We start from the raw sequence: 17917 nt of genomic DNA on the forward strand, positions 1-17917 counted from the left end.
GGATCACGGCAGAGCGGAGAGTCTACTACATTAAAAACTGATCAGCGCAGAAAACAATGAGATTAACGCTTTTTGGATGACTTGTCAAATGAACACTGTGACAGTTTTTGATGTTATTCAAGAAAGCGAGATTCAGATCGGGGCTGTGCCGGACTTGGTCACTTTGATTTGTTCGCGCGGAGATCAAGTGGCAGAGAGGGACATGAACCGTGTGGTTTTGTGCTTGAATTAAACGAATACAGCCATATATCATCCAATCAATAAGTTCAAAGGGGGTCTCTTTCATTTTTTTGTTGCACTATGATGGAACCACCACCATGCTCGAAGAAGAGCCTGTCCCTGTCGCTCCCGGTTCCCCGGGAAGGACAGGCGACTCTGAAGCCTCCGCAGCATCTTTGGAGACAACCCCGCACCCCGATCAAAATCAAACACCGGGGCTACTCCGACACCGACCGGCACCACCACCGGCACATGGAGCGCTCGGACGCCGTGGATACGAGCGACCGACCGGGACTGAAAAAGTCTCGGATGTCCTGGCCGTCCTCCTTCCACGGGACCACAAACACATCCATCGGGAATTGTGTCGGGAATAAACGGTAGGTGAGAGGAGGGTGTGCATTCCGAAATGTCCCAATAATAACCCATGGCAGCCCACAAGGCATATGCGTAAACGGGAGGGGAGGAGGAGGAGGAGGAAGGGGTGCATTTTAACGAGTGCGTAATAACGCAGTGTGCCTGAAGGGTTAACTGATATGAAGAACGCTTTCCATCGGGAGGCGGGACGCGTGGGTTTTTCGGTGCTGATGCGTTATGCGTCTTTGGATAGACTGTCATGGGTACGAGGCGCAAACCAGTCCGCCCACTCGAAACTCAGTAGCAGCATCTGTATATATATACCAGTAACATTTTTAAGAGCGGCCACATGTTGGTTGATAAGAGACACGATCGAGGCCAGGTCGGTTTTAATGGCACCAAAGGTCTGGCAGGTGCGTTGGAGCGTGCAGCACTGACATCACATCCAGCCCAGCTGTTATCAGCTTGTTTGCAGAGGGAGGTTTGGGGCCCAGTGGAACAAAAGTGCCCCCCTCTCACACCCTTACACGCCCTGCTGAAGTGCCCTTTAGCAAAGCCCTGAGTGCCTGATCCTGACATCTGACCCCCTTATAAATGAAGTTGTGTTGAAAAGAGACTCTCTGGTTTAAATAAGACAAAGTTCTGAAGTTTGACCTGAGCCGTCACAGAGATGGTCTCAGACAGCTTGGCTGCTCTCTGATCAGATATTACATGGAACAAATTCAATCTTGCATTAGAGAGAGGACATCAAACACAGCGGAATGATATGATACATAAACTCCACCTGCTAATTTAAATCAAATTACACCGTGCATGTTAATCAAACAGATTAGATTAAAGGCATTTCATTAAGTGATTCATGGAACGATACCATTTTGATACAATTACTGTGTCCTTCCACAACAAGCGCTCCATTTATCATCTTAAGAATGCCGCGCCCGGTTGTTTTGCTTCCACGAAGGACACATCTTCAAGAACATCGCAGAATACACCGCCTGTTCAGTATGCAGGTTGGTCATGTTCACCATGGATGGATTATGGGACAATGGGCCCTGGGCACATGTAAAGGGCCTCCTCCAGAAGACAAAGAGCCACAGATTTAAAGAGACATATGTTTCTGGTCATTTTGCATCTCTTTCTAGTGTTTTTGTGTCTTTTTGGGGACCAAATTGAACCATGTTGTGGACGTTTTGCATCTATTTGTCTTCAATTAGTCTCTTTTTGGTGATTTTCATCACTAGTGTTTTGCATCTCTATAGTGTTTGACTTCTCTTTCTGTTAATTTTGTGTCTCTTGGTCGTCGTTTTGCGTCTCCTTTTGGTCATATTCATCTTTGTTTAGTGATTTTGTATCTCTCAATGGATGTTTTGCATCTCTTTATACTCATTTTGCATTTCTTTTTGGTAGTTTTCATCTCTTCGTCGTAGTTTTAAGTCTTTTTTAAAATATTTTTGCGTCTCTTTGTGACTTCCCAACAAGAAATGCAATAACTAAGCTCTGGCCGAGGGCCCCCCTAACCCGTTTGGCCCCTGGGCCTGTGCCCAGTAGGCCCGTTCAGTGTTTCACTTGTGTTTGGAAAGCTTGTCAAAGAGAACAAGCTATAAATGCTGTTTTTCCAGGTTGCTCTCTCTTCCACTCTGTCCTTTGTGTAACCTGCACTCCCCAGATGTTTCTGCAAGAGTCAGTTACATGTTGGACTGTGTCTGACTCCTCTATTATCTCCCGTCACAGAGGAAGCCCACATGTGCCTTAAAACAGCAACACACTAACAGAGTAATTATTAGACTAATAACACATCCCTGTGTGCTGCGTCTCGAGGGGATTGTTGGGGTCCGGTTCTTTTTTAAATCCTGTTATTATTTGTTTTCCTTCTTTCGTTTCTTTTCATGTCACAGACGGCCTTCCCGGCAGGCCCCTGGGAGAAGGGCCAACTCCAGCTGACTGGAGGAAGGGCTGATTTGTATTTTGGTCCTCAGGACACGCTCTGAGGCAGTCCAATCTTTAGTGCATTGGGACTCACTCTGCCCTTTTCCTTCTGTAGGCGGCAAACCAGAGAGAGAGAGAGAGAGAGAGAGAGAGAGAGAGAGAGAGAGAGAGAGAGAGAGAGAGAGAGAGAGAGAGAGAGAGAGAGACGTAATTTGATTCCAACAAGCTCAGTTCTCAGAACACACCAAGCTGGCTCCAACTCGGTGTGTGCGTGTAGGTGTGTGGGTGTGTAGGTGTGTGGGTGTGTAGGTGTGTGTGTGTGTGTGTGTGTGTGTGCCTTAACGCATCCATGAGGCGATCTGTACAGTCTGTGGGTGTTTGTACTACACATTGGTCAGGAAGGAGGGTGCATGGAGGAATGGAGGCTGCTAGATAATTGTTGTGTGTCATGAGTAGTGGTCAAATACGGTGTACACTGCGTGCATGTGTGTGTGTGTGTGTGTGTGTGTGTGTGTGTCTGTGTGTGTGTCTGAGAGTGTGTGTAGAGGTATTTACACTGGTCAGTGTCTGACCTGTAGCCTGTATAGATTGCAAAAGGCCTCGTTTCATCTGTTTTCATATCAGTGGGAGGCCAGGGGGATTTCCGTTGTGTGGATTTTATTTTCATTCTTTTCGCATATTAGAGTGACTGTATATTCTGTATGCTGGCTTGTGTCCGAATGAAGGATGCTTCATCTCCTCGCTAGATTTATCAGGCTTTATGAGCATCTAGCCGCACGTTGTTTTTAGCTCAAGGCTGTGGGGTTGAAAGGGGGCACCATGCACATCTGCTCTCTTTAATGCACTAAATGTTTTCACTAAATCCGAAAATATGAGGGGAAAAAAAGGAGGAGTTGCCCCCTAAATCCTGCTTCGATTGACAAAAGGTCCAAGTTACCAAAACAAGAACATGGTCACCGACAAAGGTACAGCGAGTAGCATTTAATGGGACCAATTGGTAGAAATGGAATACAATATGATTAAAAATGTTATCAGCTGAAATAATTAATTGTTGAGTTTTCTTTAGAAAAAGCCATTTATACAGATACCTCTTCCCAGAGACCGCCGCCATGTTTCTACAGTAGCCCAGAAGGGACAAACCAACCGCTGGCTCTCGATGGGGTCATTCACGTCTTCCTCTCAACTGCTTGACATTTTTAGCTCAGTACAAGAATGTTTTTTTCCATTATAATGACCAATATGGTACGGTCACATGTTTTAGCCGCAAGGAACATGAAAGGACTTTGTAGCTGGAGAGTGGAAAAAGTAATTGGTCTTTGATTGGTTGGGCACTGATGGACCGAGCGATGACCTTATTGTCTTCACGAGGCGGACCATTCCATCACTGAAGAGTCGGTCAAGACCTCATCTGGAGGTTCGAAAGATCAATCGGCCTGAGAGATGCTGGTGGAATTGTTTTGGGACAAGGTTCACGGAAGAACAGATTGCTCCGTGTTACTGTAATTGATACACTCGCTTTGGAAAAGGAAAACACTCTCAACAGCCACCAGTCTGGGGATGTGTGTAGCATTCAAGAGGGATTCTGGGTGTTTAGCATAATTGTTTGAAGAATCATTGTCTGAGACTGTTTTCACTTGTCTATTTTTGTCACCGTGTTGTATCCCACAAAATGGCAGTCTTAGTGGCAATCACTCCCCCCCCCCCCCCCCCCACACTCCCCCAAGAGTGTCAGTCTGCCTCCTCTTCCCACCCCCGGGTGTCTTTTGTTCGACCGCCTTGTCAGTCCTTTTGTCAGAGGATGCTAATATGAGCGTCTCAGTCATCAGGTCCCATACCCAATATACGCACTGGGTAGTTCCCGCGCCAAAAATGACAGATCTTCCCGCAATTCTGTTGCTATGGTTACTTGTTTTATGCATTTGTAGAATTGATTTTATTCCCCCCCCCTCCCAAAAAAAAACAGGCAAAGCCTTACAGGCGTTTGACGGGCTTGACTGTATAATTTGTCAGTATGCGGCGGATCCCACTGGATATGCATCATGACTTGTGTGTTTATAAGGTGAGAAAGTGAATATTAATATACCTCTGCTGAGGAACTGCAGTCTGCCGATAGTTTAATCAAAGCACAGAGCCGGTTTCCTGTTCAGTCCTCTGCAACAGTTTCCAACCAAAGCCTCCCGCCCTCTCTCCCTCCCACCCTCACCCTCCACTTCATGCATTCTTTACACCTTTTTCTCCCCCAAGCTGCGACCCAGGGCTGATTTGTAAGCCGGAGCTGCTCTTTTGCCCGCCTGCCGCCTGACTGTCGGCCTGGCTGTATTCATAATGTACTTCATAATGAGGTACAGCTCCTGTTAATTACCACAACAGCTGTATTCTGTTGTTGATCACACAATTATATTTCCACAAATAAATAAATAAAGTCTCATGCAGAGAATATTCAGGAATTATCCCAACAAATGTGTTTTAACGGCGTTAAGTAATAGACCTCTTATCTTGTTTGTGTGTAGTGCAGAACCATCTGTTTAAGCTACAGATTGCACTCTTCTGTGAATACATTGTGCTCTTCTCACTACTCTCAGCGCTAATTAGTATCTGGAGGCAGTTCATGTACTGGAACGGCTCTCGCTACTGGTTGGCTCAGGCGGATCCCACAGACCTGCAGGTAAAAATCCCTCGGAGATCTTAAAGCACTGTTTGCGCAAAAGGGATATGTATGCAGCTCTCATCCAAGGTCCCCGGTCATGTTTGTTCTCCTCTCATCACTTTGTCACATGGAGGCTCTCACAGGCTCTTCAGATACTCAGGCCACTGGTTACCACATTCAGCACAGTCGGTTTGCTTCGTGAAACCTTGGCATCTTTGCATTTTAATTACTTTCACACTGAATCCTCTTAAAGTGGCGACACACTAGTCATTTGTTTTTTTCTTTTTTTTTGACAAGTGTGGATGGGCAAGGATCCCAGCAAGAAGAAACAAAGGGAGCCAAAAAAAAAAATCAAAGTTGCACAACAATTCTACCTGTTACCAACAAAATATTGCCTAGTTTTGGTGAAATTGCTTAGTCTATAACGGAGCCCAGTCCTTAACTCCTTTTCATCATCTTCCTTTGTTAAGTTCATTAAATCACATTAACTGAACTTTGCAGCAGTTTATTACGTGACAGTCTCCTCTCTCAAGATGTCCAGTGTGATTGCAGTAATCCTCTTTTTTTTCTTTCCCGTATCTCATCTGATCTAATAATATTGTTTGACTCACTCTTTTGTCCAAAAGATTACAGCCTGTGATTGCTGCTCTTCTCTGTTTTTGATCCTGTCAGTGCTTCATTTCACCTCAGTGTAAATAGGGAGCATTGATTCCATCTCTATTTCTGTTCTCCGCTTTGTCTCTCTATTGTGTAGCCCTTCTCTCCGGTTCCCTGTAGCGTCTGAGATTCACTCTGATAGCCTCGTTCTTGCTTACAGCGACATTAAGTCTACCTATCTCTCATTTCATCCCACTCTCCCTCTCTTGTCCACTGAGCTCATCAGCTGCTTGCAGAGTCTCTCCCAGCTCGAAGCCATATCTGAGTCTCAAACCTCCACATCCCCCGTGCTGGAATGAGCTGCCCGGCTCTGCCTCATCTCCACCTATATGCTTCTCCTGAAAAGGTGTTTTACGCTCATGTAATTCTACATTCTTCATTTCTCCAGCTTTCCTGGAAAAATATCAGACTTCAAGGGCAGAGCAGACACAGACACCTTCATCATGTGTTTGTCAATCAGCTGCCATTAAAGAGGGAGTTCAAACAGTGCATGTGCATCAGAGAGCGGCCCATCGAAAGGACAATCAGTTAATCATTATGCTCGGGGATGAAAATACACACTGAAAATCATCCTGTGTGAATTCAGACTGAACTTCTCTCCGGAATTATTTTTCACATGTCAAAAAAAAAAAGAGAACGCTTTTTAAAGTAGTCGTAATAGTAATGTATTCTTCAAGCCCATGGGGACGAAGAGGAACTAAGAGGATGAACCTTTTTAGCGTAATCAAGTCACCCACTTCAAACCGAGAATTTAAATGTCAACATTTAACACGGCGTATTCAATTTCAGAATAAGTGGCAGTCTTTCACCTCTCAGCGAATAGCTCTTCTTGAGATTTCCTCACAAGGCAGGCGTGTGAACGAGGATATTGAGTCCATGTCGCGTCCCAGGAGGTGAGACGGACCGCCGCAACACAGACGCAGTCGGCGGTCTCTGCTGCCGCGGCCACCGAGAGGACGACCTCGCTGAAATGTGCTTTAGGCGGCTGTCTTCACGCGGATCTGTCTAACTGACTGAGATTGACAAACCCTCTGTCAGCTGTGTGACGCACACGCACACACACACAAACACACACACACACACACACACACACACACACACACACACAACAAAAACTCACAACAAATCAGAGCGGAAGAGGGAGGAAAGAAGTGCACCTGGAGAACACGTTTGGCACGGACGGACTCAGATGGAGACGGAGTGCTCGCTAGGCGGATGCCAGCGTCTCTTCTGAGGTAACACTTCCAGACCTCCCACCCCAGGACAGTGTTGTTGCCAAAAATTACTGGCAGATGATCAGCATCACTGGATGATTATGAAAGAGTGTCAGTCCTGCTTAGAGAAAGAGGGACAGATGGCATTAATAGTGGTGAACCATGACACACTTCTTTACTGTGTAACACTGTGGCCCAGGCCCAGCCAACACGACCAAAGCTTTGTTCAGAAGTTCATTATTGTTCTGCTCACAGTACAAATAACACTCATATATACCGCCTATATATCATATTTTTCCGTCAAAACAGTGTTGAGATATAGGGTATACGCCTGAGACAGAAACACAAAGATATATCAAGAAATGGTTTGTTTTTCTCCAATCTTGGTCTGACTCGGCTCCGCTGCAAGAAATAATGCCGCAAACAACAGTAAATCATATTTGGATGCTATCAAAACAATAACAGCACAAGGGCTTGCTAAATGTGACACTAAATATTTCATAGCCAGTTAATTTGGAAAGCAGAAAATCAAGTCAGCCCGCAGATATTTATCGTCATTTGAGCTGTTGGAAAACTTGTAAAGCTCAAGCAATGCAGCAACTCAAAAATACTTAGTGACAAGTAAAGGTCCTGCAAACAAAATGTTACTTAAGTATACTCAATAGAGTGTATATCTGCAACTATGAGGTCTTTATGAATACACTTGGAATACAAATGAAGGTAACACTTGTGATATTTCTGCAGAGGTGTAAGCTTCAGCATATATCTTATTGTATGTAAAGATGCAACACAGATTGAATTTCCAAAACTGTACACTGATGTGTCACCTGTGCACAGAGTGATGCTCATACCTTGAAGCTGAGCAAAGTTGGAGAGGTTTAGTCGAGGCGTGTTGAGTTGTGTCAGCTGTGTCATTATAGACATTAGTTCATTTAAATACTTCAATCCATCAGACCTCTACACATGTTCCCATTCACCAAAAAGCATAACCCATTGGTCGATGTGGACAGCTCAGGCCTGTTTTGAAGACCAATGCCTTTAGGATGAGCGCAGTACCGCAATCCATCCACCAGATGGCGACACCCATGTTTTCACGTGAAGGCTGAGGATAGGCTGTCTAATGCTGGAGGAGTGCAATGTGCAAATGCTCCTCCAGAGACAACAAAGTAGCCGTTAGCAGCGTTGATACACCATTGAACACACTTTCAATCACAAACACAGCAACAGTCAGACATCATTTATGGTTTTGGCTGTTTTATCTTTTATTTTTGTTTGTTCGTAAGTTGTGGTTGTAGAGAGAACAGATCTTATAGTTGGAATCTGCGGAGTATCAGCTATCATAATGACTCTCCTTGTGCTAGTAGCATCAAGTAGCTAACTTGCTAGCATAGCAGCACTATGCGCACATGCATTGTGTTTGCTGTGTGCTCATTGTGTTGCTTGGGGTTGGAATTGAGCTTTTGATAAAAACATGGTCTTAGTGATTCTTCTGTTTTGTGTGTTTACAGGATGATTATGTTGCTACATGTTGGTGTTTATGTGGTGTTTGTTGTGATGTGCACTTGGATTCAATAGGTCAAATGTAAAAGTATTGTATTTAAAAAAATAAATGGCTTATGTGAGTGTGAAACGATTATATATTATGTTATTGCTACTGACAAATTAAAGTGCAAGTGGCATTTTACTGTTAAAGCGGGTCAGGGCGGAGCTAATAGTGAAGTAAAGTTAATCTGTAATGTGTTATATTTTATGAGAAGATCTCAAATCTACAATATTTCCTTCTGAAATGTAATGAAGTAGAAAGTTATGGAAAAAGTAAAAACTAAAAGGTACTACTTGAGTACTACTAATTCTACTGTAAATTCAGGTTTCCACAACATTTGACACTGTGAGGGCTTAAAATTCCTCGTACATTATTGATATGTAACATGTACAGGTGCAGTGCCTGGTACAATGCAGCAGTGTATTTTTGCAGTAGCTTGTTGTTGCTGTGTTGATGCCAACGGAGGCGTCTGCTCAGGAATGCGTAACACGTGTTGCTTCCTGTCTAAGTCGAGGCACAACATTTTTTTATTGCCACTGAAACTGATTGATTCAGAAACCCATGGAAATAAAACAGATGCAATAGGTTTGAGGAAAATATATTTATATATATACAATAACTTTGGCAATCTGTGCAGCTGCAGGTTTGTGGGCACACTTTACATAATGCATGAAGCAGCTTATGATTTATGGCCGATTAAAGGTGTTGTATACAGGCTGATGCTCACCTCTGGTAGAAAAAGGGCCCCTGACCTCTCCTGGATCAATGTGTGAGTGTAACCTGTCTTGTCAGAGCAGTGAGCCCATTTATTGTAGGTCATGTTCATGTTCACACATTTACACTCAACATTCAGGCTGTTGGTGGGCAGAGAGGGAGAAAAAAAAGAAGCATAGCCCGAGGGTTCACCATGGTATTTTCATTTGATGCTCTACTTTTCAGTTTGAGATCTGGATGCTTTTCGCAGATTGCGTGCTTATTTTTATTTTTTTCTTGGGCCAGCTTCACAGCAGGAAGGTTTACTGCAAGGAACATCCATCATTATTCACACCTCCATTGTGAGGGCTTTCTAATGATGCTGACACAGACTTAGAGGTTATTTTACCCCCAACATTGCCAAGTAATTAACACCACTGAGGCCCTTTTCAGTGTTCTCCATCTCTCAATGTTGTTGTTGTGTGTGTACCAAGGGGCTTCTAGTGTGATTACTTGTGTGGTTTGGGGGTTTTGTTGTGAGAGGTTTCCTTAAAGAAGATCAGAATTGAGTCTTCACTCACTCAATGCAGCTTAGCTCGACAGCCTTTTAGATTTTGGTGAAGGCTTTTTTTAAGAACTTGAAAGGTCGCTGGTGCAATCTGAAGTACTGGCAGTTCCCAGCTAAAGTTTTAAAATGTTGCACAGCAAGATTAGCTAATTTTCCTCTATGTTTCATTCAGTATATTCTTACTGGAAAGTGGCAATTCATTTTCATTTTTCTCCTCATTACTGACGGTTGGGGAGTGCCGCCTGAAATCGATGCACTTTGCTTTCCTCTCAATTCAATTAAACGGTCAGAGCAACTGATAGAGCAAGAAATAGGCAGGGAGGTGAGGCGGATGGGTGAAACAATCACGGCCATTTTGTCTAGGAGACCACTGTTTGTGTCCCGTGAGCAACTAAAAGTAAATGTTTTTAGTCGTTAGTCACGTGAGTTGTTTTTCAGTCAATGTACTGATAGCCGTTAACTCTTTTCCTAAACCTGACTAAGGGGTTTTGCTGCCTGAATGTAACTTTCTGTGGAGACAGAAGCTTATCTTAGTGTAACAAGTGGAAACGGACACAAACTGACACTAGAGGGGTACGTAGAGCGTCACAGTTTGAAGCTCAGGGCCTCTGACCAAGCGTCGGTATTTGACTAATTTGGAGTGAGAATGCGTTGACCATAAAGTGCCAGATAAACATCTTGCTTTAAAAGAAGTCAAAGAGAAGAAGAAGAAGAAGAAGAAGAAGAAAAAGAAGAAGAAGAAGAAGAAGAAGAAGAAGAAGAAGAAGAAGCAGCGAGTGCTCTCCTGCACGTGGAGGCTGCCTGCTTTAATAGAACACAACCCCTGAGCCAATTCCTTTGCATCAAACAGGTGGGACGCCGGCACCAGGGAGAAAGTGTGAAGATAAGGAGAGTGGAGAGGAACAGAAGGTAAATGTGGCAAACGAGGAAGCACGCATGTGTCTGGAGAATAGAGAATGAGGGCGGTTGTCTTCACAGATCCTCGGCAATTGTGTGTTGTGTCACATCAAATTTGACGCAAGACCTGTCTGCGAGTGGTCGCGTCCCTTGCCACTCGTGGCCGCGGTTGCACAAGCCAGTGATGCTGTGCACACGGAGGCCGACCCTCCTCTTTTTCAGGGAGCTATAAATAGGGGAAGAGAGGCCTCGGGCTCTCAGTGTAATGAGATTAAACCAAACCAGCCTCAGCTCCCAGTGTTTTATTGAGCTTCATTCCGGTTTCCGTTCTTTATTTCAATAAGGGAGATATTGAGTGTGGCGGCTTCTGCGTGCTAGTGTCTACGTACACTTGGTTGTGCATCAGTATGTCAGTGTGTGTTTGTGTATGTATGCATGTGTGTGTGTGTGTGTGTGTGTGTGTGTGTTTGAAAGCAGCAGGAGTGAGAGATAATGTGAAAGACTAGTGTGGGTATGTGTGTGTAATGTCCTCATTTTGCACCCCGCAGGGCATGGCACATCTCCTAAAGATGTGTTCATCATGATGGTGAAGCGTTTGTCACTATAATGTTGTGCCGTCACGAAGCTTCATGAATTCCCCCTCCCTAACCCCACATTTTGCTTCTTGACTTTTCCAGCAGTTTCCATAATTTTCATTTTGAGGGCCTGGTCTGTTGCTGCAAGTGGAAAAGTGATCAGTGCACAAGAGCTTGTTGCAACGCGTTTTGCTGAATCCTGATCTGTGAAAGGCAGACAGAGAACCGCACTGGCACAGCTACTGTGGCTGAACGCCTGCGCGCAAGCATGTGCGAAGGCTTTTGTGAGACGGAAAGTGTCTGGGGACATGCAGAGTGGGAGACATCCATTCTGTTTGGACATACTGCTAATTCTCACAGCCCATATTCCCAGACTCTGACGTTTTGGAAACGGTCTGCTAGACTCTGACTGCTTTTTCTAGCAAGCCGCTCAGGCCCCATTACCCGAACACAGCTTCTTCCTCCTCAGTTAGGGAGCCCTCGGCTCTCCGGGATCACTCGATAAATCTATCTGTTTTTCATCCCCTGCTTCTGTTCCCATTAGCAAACCAAATATTATAAACATCATCTGTACCTCTAAGACTCATCTAACACATTCTTCAGTGGTCAAAGACAGTAAGGTGACTAAAAGCGAACTGTATCCATCTTAGTTGTAATCAGCATGTTCAAAACGGCATCCTCTCCAGATTTAGGATATGTGACGTTTGCTCAGGTCTGGCCACTAAAGTGTGACGGAATAAAGTCCGACAGATGCTGGAAGGTTCGAGCTGCTGGCTTGACGTGATTTGAGGGAAAGACGTGGAGACAGAAAGGGTGCATTTTAAATTGGAGGACATTTTTTTAAGTCTAAAAATATAGTGCTAACGCTTTAAAAAAAAAAAAGAGAAGAGAATATGAGGGACAGGAGGCCATTGAGAATCAAAATTACAGACATATGACTTGTCAGACATCATGTGGCATTCACTGCTGCAAGGTAATGGCCCTGAGGCCGTTTCAGGACAAAAGAATCCACACAGATAATCCTGTCTTTTCCTCTAATGACATCTAACTGCGATCTGGGATGCTCACGCTAATGCTCTTATTGTTCTCTTGCTCACACGATTATTATAACTGCACTATAATTGGAATACATTTTACTAATTGCCCTTGTTACATAAATGTATGGTATATTTCATCTCCAGGGATGTAACTTAACATTTTGCTGGTATAGTCTTTAATTACATGAATTCATAGTATGCATCATAGTTAGTGTTTTAATTCAAAGCAGCTATAATTTATGTTTTTATAGTACCAATGGGTGAAATGGCTGTGTGTGTGATGTGAAAGGGGGTTGTTGGATGAACCCACAGAGAATTATCACTCGACTCCGAGACGCTTTATTGCATCTTCCAGCTCATGCTTTTGGTTCACTCCCACAGCTCTCGTGGCATCGTTTTCAGCTGATCAAAAAATTCTACAAACTACTTCCACTTCCGAGGAACCGAGTTGCTGACAGATTAAAAGCAGGAGACATTCATTTATGTAAATCCAGACCAAGATCACGATCAAAACAACAATGATCTTTCACCCAGGTGAGCGCGGTTCGTTCCCAACGTAAGATTTACTTCTCACGAAACTTACGTACTCGAGTAACTTTTTTGTCATTTCAACCCAAATGACGATATTTTCAAAAACCTCACTAAGTGGTGGTGTTGCCTAAACCAAACTAAGTTACTTTGAAAAGACCGTATGCATGTCACAAGTGTAAATTGACACACACCACATTTAGCTCTGTTTGAAGCGGAGGAGCGGCGGCTTTCCTCCTCACTTTATCTCTCAGGGTGAAAGGAAAGTCATTTCGCCGCCTCGTATCTGCAATCTCATTCTTTCAGTCACTACCCAAAGCTCATGACCATCAAAATGAAGACTTTCTTAAAAGTGAAATTGTTATTACTTCTTATTGCTGCTTGTTTTTAGTCGTATTCCTCTCCTGGAGCCCTCTCACTGTCAGGCTGCATTGGGTTTCAAATCAGTTTAATCCATTTCTCCCTGTGTAGCGCTGCTAAGAGATGGGGTTGAAGATGAAAGACAGCACAACAAAGCAAACAAGGGGGAAGCAATTCAATGGTGCATTTATGTTTGTCCGGCGACGCCAGGAATACATTACAGGACAATTGAGACCATCAAGCTACATGGACCATTTCACTGTGTTGAAATCAACCTTGAAGGCACTCTCACTCAGCTGCACCCTGCCCAGCATTTGTTTTTGAACCCCATTATATCAGTAATTATCTATCATTCCAGGGTAATACGCAGCCAACCATCTTTGTGCTGCGGAATATGTATGACGAATTAAATGCCAAGACTGCTTATTAGTCTGCATTTCACTTCTGGATTGGATTAAATATGACAGAATTTGAAACAACAAAATGAATATGCAAATGTTGAGTCCATGAAACATAAAGATAGACAGACAGACAGACAGGCTTTTACGTTAGCCAAGAGTGCCAGACTGAGTGAAAACACAGATGGTAGAAAAGATGGAAGGAAGATAGTTAGATGGTGAGAAGGAACAGGGACATAAAGACACAAAGGTAGCTCTGGATGACTCACTCTCTCACTCTCTCTCTCTCTCTTTCTCTCTGTGCTTCGCTGTCTCTCTCTCTCTCTCTCTCTCTCTCTCTCTCTCTCTCTCTCTCTCTCTCTCTCTCTCTCTCTCTTCATCTCTCTCTAGTCTGGATTAAAATGAAAGATCCCCAGCAGTCCCAGCCTGCAGAGAGGGAGTTCCGCGCTCTATCTCAGAGATAGGGTGATGCGCTAAAAATACCACTCCTTGTGTGGGCTTGTTGGGGGGGGGGGGGGGGGGGGGGGTATGGATTTGGTGGTATAGTGAAGATGCCAGTGCTATCATTACTTTCTACAGTCCAGCTCGATTGCATTTCCAGCTTCTCTCAGCCGTTTCCTTTCTCATCATGGCTCCACAATGTGCACTAACCACTAACTGGGTTTTATAATAGCTCTCCTCCACAGTCTAGGAATGCTGGTCAGTGTAATTAAAATCCAGTTCATTAATTCGGCTGGATGGCGCTTTTGTGTTGTTAACCCCCATTCCTTCTTTCCATCACATACCACCCCCCTCTTTCACGAGCGTTTCCTTTTTGAGAAACTCCCATTAAACATCAAAAGCAAATCAATATCGTTATATTGCTCTCGCTGCTGCAGGACAATCACTCTCCACGTCGAGGAGTTCCTCTCTCAACTCCTGATTTATCTGGATGCGAGTAGCAGGAAACTAAGCGCAGCACCAATTGAACACGTCTCTCCATCTGTCATCTTTCAGGATGGTACTCGTTGTCAGCTGATCCATCTGTTTATCCCGGCATCAGTCTCCAGCAGAGGGGAGGAGAAACACAGCGGAGACACAAACCAGCAAGGTGCTTTTTGAGAGGGCTGAATTGATTAGACGTTCTTTTTCGTGCTGGTAAACAAAAGACTTAACGTTTTAAAGATTTAAAATGGTGCTTTTGCATTATTCTATGTGGAGAAACTCTGTATGAGTGTTAATCAACATTAGTTTAGGACAGCCTTACTCAGCAAACAGGTCCTCTGGATTCAATTGATATTTAAGAAGCTGAACGCTGGTTATAAAAAAGAGCTGGATGTTTGTTGGGAGACATGATTCTTAAATCCTTACCTTGCCCAAACGGCCTGCGGGGTCACATGGGGGGATTTACATATAAAAGAGTAAAGAGCTTCTGTAGGAGCAAGGATGAAGAGCAAAGAGAGGAAGATGAAGCAGTTTCTTCCAGACGGCAACCACCGGTTCTGAAACGTGAACCCACAAACTTGCATTCTTTCAAATGACCAGGCCGGGGGCGACTAACAGAAGTCTGATTGTATAGAAGTCTGTGAGGAAATGTCGAGGCTTAAAAAACAAAAACCCATGGGTGATGTCACAAAGTCTTATTCTAACATGTTTTATTTTAAAGTTCCTGCAGTTGTGTCCAATCTCAGTCGCAATTAATCACTTTCCACGTGGCCACAGTTAGAAAGAAGAGCGACTGAAGAAGAGACTGTGACGGGCAGAAGGACCGACGGATAAAAGACACCGAGAGAACAAAACAGAAAATAATCCAAGCTGTGCTGACCTTGTTGATCCCCGTTTTTTAATACACGCTGCAAAAGTGCAGCAGACAACAGAGCGGTGGAAAAGAGCTTTTTCATTCTTCTGGCTTTACTCCAAGACAGTGTCTGTAAAGATTTGTACAGCAGGAAAATGACCCTAAACATGCAGACAAGCAGTGATTTTTTTATGTCCCAATAGTGAAATAGTGTTGACTGGCCAGGTCTGTCATCTGAACTCAGTCCAACTGAGCATGTGTTTGACTTCCTGCAGACCAGATTGAAGGCAAACAAGAAGGGAAGATGGCTTCATTGCAGGCTTGATGGAGCTTGACACTGTGACTGCAAGGCTTTACTGTTTATTCTGAATTGTCGAACCACTTTCCTGCTTAGAAACCCAAAGCCAAACAACCTCCGAATGTGGCTGTAATGTTTCATTAAGCTGTGATTTTCTTAGAGGTCACAACAGATCAAAATGGCTACTATGGGGAATAACCTTATCACACATGAATACATTGAATACAGCTTGCAGAAATATACAACTACATCATTTTAGAATAGTTGAAATTAATGTAATAATTTGCACGGCATGCACAAAAGATGCAAGTGATTATCATAAAGTAGACATGTCTGTAAACAGGAGACTTATTGATCCCGTAGGACCCATTTTCATTCACATTTCTTGGTGGGGGTCAAGAGACCCCTTTGAAAATGACCATGGCAGTCTTTCGGCACAACAAAGAATGTGCGAAAGCTCGCTAATACTTTCTCTCTTCCCTATTCTGTCACATTTGAAATGCACCGAAACATCACTGCACTGTGCAGCAGACCATGTCACAAAGTTGTGTCTAAACAGAGCTGAGAGTCGAGCGACCCGTGAAGCAGACACGTCGGTGACGGAAGGAGTCGGCCTCCACCTGAGGAGAGACTCCAGAGATCTGCTGACGGTGATCCGAAGTGACGGACGCCTCTGGTGGGTTTCGAAGAATTCAAAGTGTAAGACAATCCGCAGCGCAGGAGAGCCCGAAATTCCTCAGGTAAAAGAAAACACGGCGCTGAGAGCTTTGCGTGTCTAATGTGAACCACTCAATCCGGGTGGAATTTATTTTGTACAGTGCATTAATAGATTAGGAGGGCTGGCGGAGGCTGTCCCTTTCACAATGAGGAGGGCCTGTTGCTGCGCGGAATAAAGGATGATTATCCTGCCTAGTGTAGTCTATACAATAAATCCCTTTCCCGTGGCATTTGCCAGGTGTGTGTGATGGCGGACAATCCCTCCGGGTTCTTCCTGAAGGGCATGTGTTCTGCACTTTCCAAGGCGGAGGAAACGTCTCTCTGTGAGTTGGGTCGGTGATCCTGTGGGCAGGATAATCTGCTGTAATCCCCGGCTCTGTGATCTGACCACAGCGCAGTGGAGAGCTGGAGGGGTGGGAGAGGCTCGGGCCAACAAGGGAGGGGCAGTGGGCGGGGCCGGGCAGGTGCAGGTCTCCAATGTAGCTCAATCTAATTCTAAACCCCAAAAAAAAGATAAATCATCGTCAGATGCCAGCCGGAAGGTTCTCAGATTGCATTCGGCCAATGCGATGCTCTCCAAACGCTTTATTTACCTGCGTTCAATCAAAGCTGCTCGAACGTGATTGGTCAATATTGCTCGGACGACAAACAAAGACCAGAACGCTTCCGATGTCAAAATCTTGTCCCGTTACTTACAGCCTCGACATGTGAATTCAGAATCTGTTTATAGAGATTATTTATTCAGTCTCTCTTTCAAACTCTCAAACCAGAGTTGGTGATTGCTTGAACAGTGGAAAGACTAACAAAGACGGTTTTAATGAGTTTGACTTTGTTTCTGTGGAGTTTGAATAAAGTGTGTTTCGATGATCAGCGAGCTAAAATTACTGATGACTGACTGGAGTCTTGTGGCTCTGAAGAGAGCTTATTAACTGCATGTTTTGTGCGTCAATGAATTATAATAATTGTTGATTATATTTATCCTATATTCACTTCAACGAGCATCGCTTGTTACTTGATTTCCAACCTTTCCCTCTGAAGACAAAAGCCAGATGGTTGTGGGTGTTAGTGGGATTTTATTCGAGAAGGAAAGGGGCTTCACTCTACTTTCAACATGACCAAACATTCACATAAAAATAAACCTCGGCTGAGAGTTTCAATTCAGATTTGCTCTCCAGTTGCATCAATCCTTTCAGTATTGATGGACTTAAGGTTAGAATACTCCATGCACAGTAATGAGTGCAGTTTTTCTGGTATTGAGCACAGCCGCGCTCAGTGCAGCATTAGTTCTGAAAAGTAGCTCTCGCTGCAGCTCTGCTGACTTGAAAGTATGGGTGGAGCTGAGGCTGAAATGGATTAGAATTTTCAATGGGGTTTAGTATTGTTTTCAGCTTTATCTGAGAAAATATCTGTGAGTCATCGGAGATGCACGCATGACACGACGCATTACGAGTCTCCATCGTGCAACTGTTCAAACCGGGTAAATGAAGGGTTTCTGTGGAGAGCTTTGAC

General features: G+C 44.1%; 1 protein-coding gene across 1 annotated transcript in view; it reads left to right on the forward strand.

Moving 5' to 3' along the window:
* Positions 1 to 300: 300 nt before the first annotated feature.
* pde4a (phosphodiesterase 4A, cAMP-specific) overlaps positions 301 to 17917 on the forward strand; it is a gene marked incomplete at both ends in the record, with an annotated part of 39635 nt that continues 22018 nt past the window's right edge. The window contains 3 exon segments of the mRNA XM_079232946.1: positions 301 to 596; positions 10672 to 10676; positions 10679 to 10730. Coding sequence (XP_079089072.1) covers positions 301 to 596; positions 10672 to 10676; positions 10679 to 10730 — 353 coding nt within the window.

This window comes from Taurulus bubalis (genome assembly GCF_910589615.1).
Source record: "Taurulus bubalis genome assembly, chromosome: 17".
Classification (NCBI taxonomy): Eukaryota; Metazoa; Chordata; class Actinopteri; order Perciformes; family Cottidae; genus Taurulus; species Taurulus bubalis.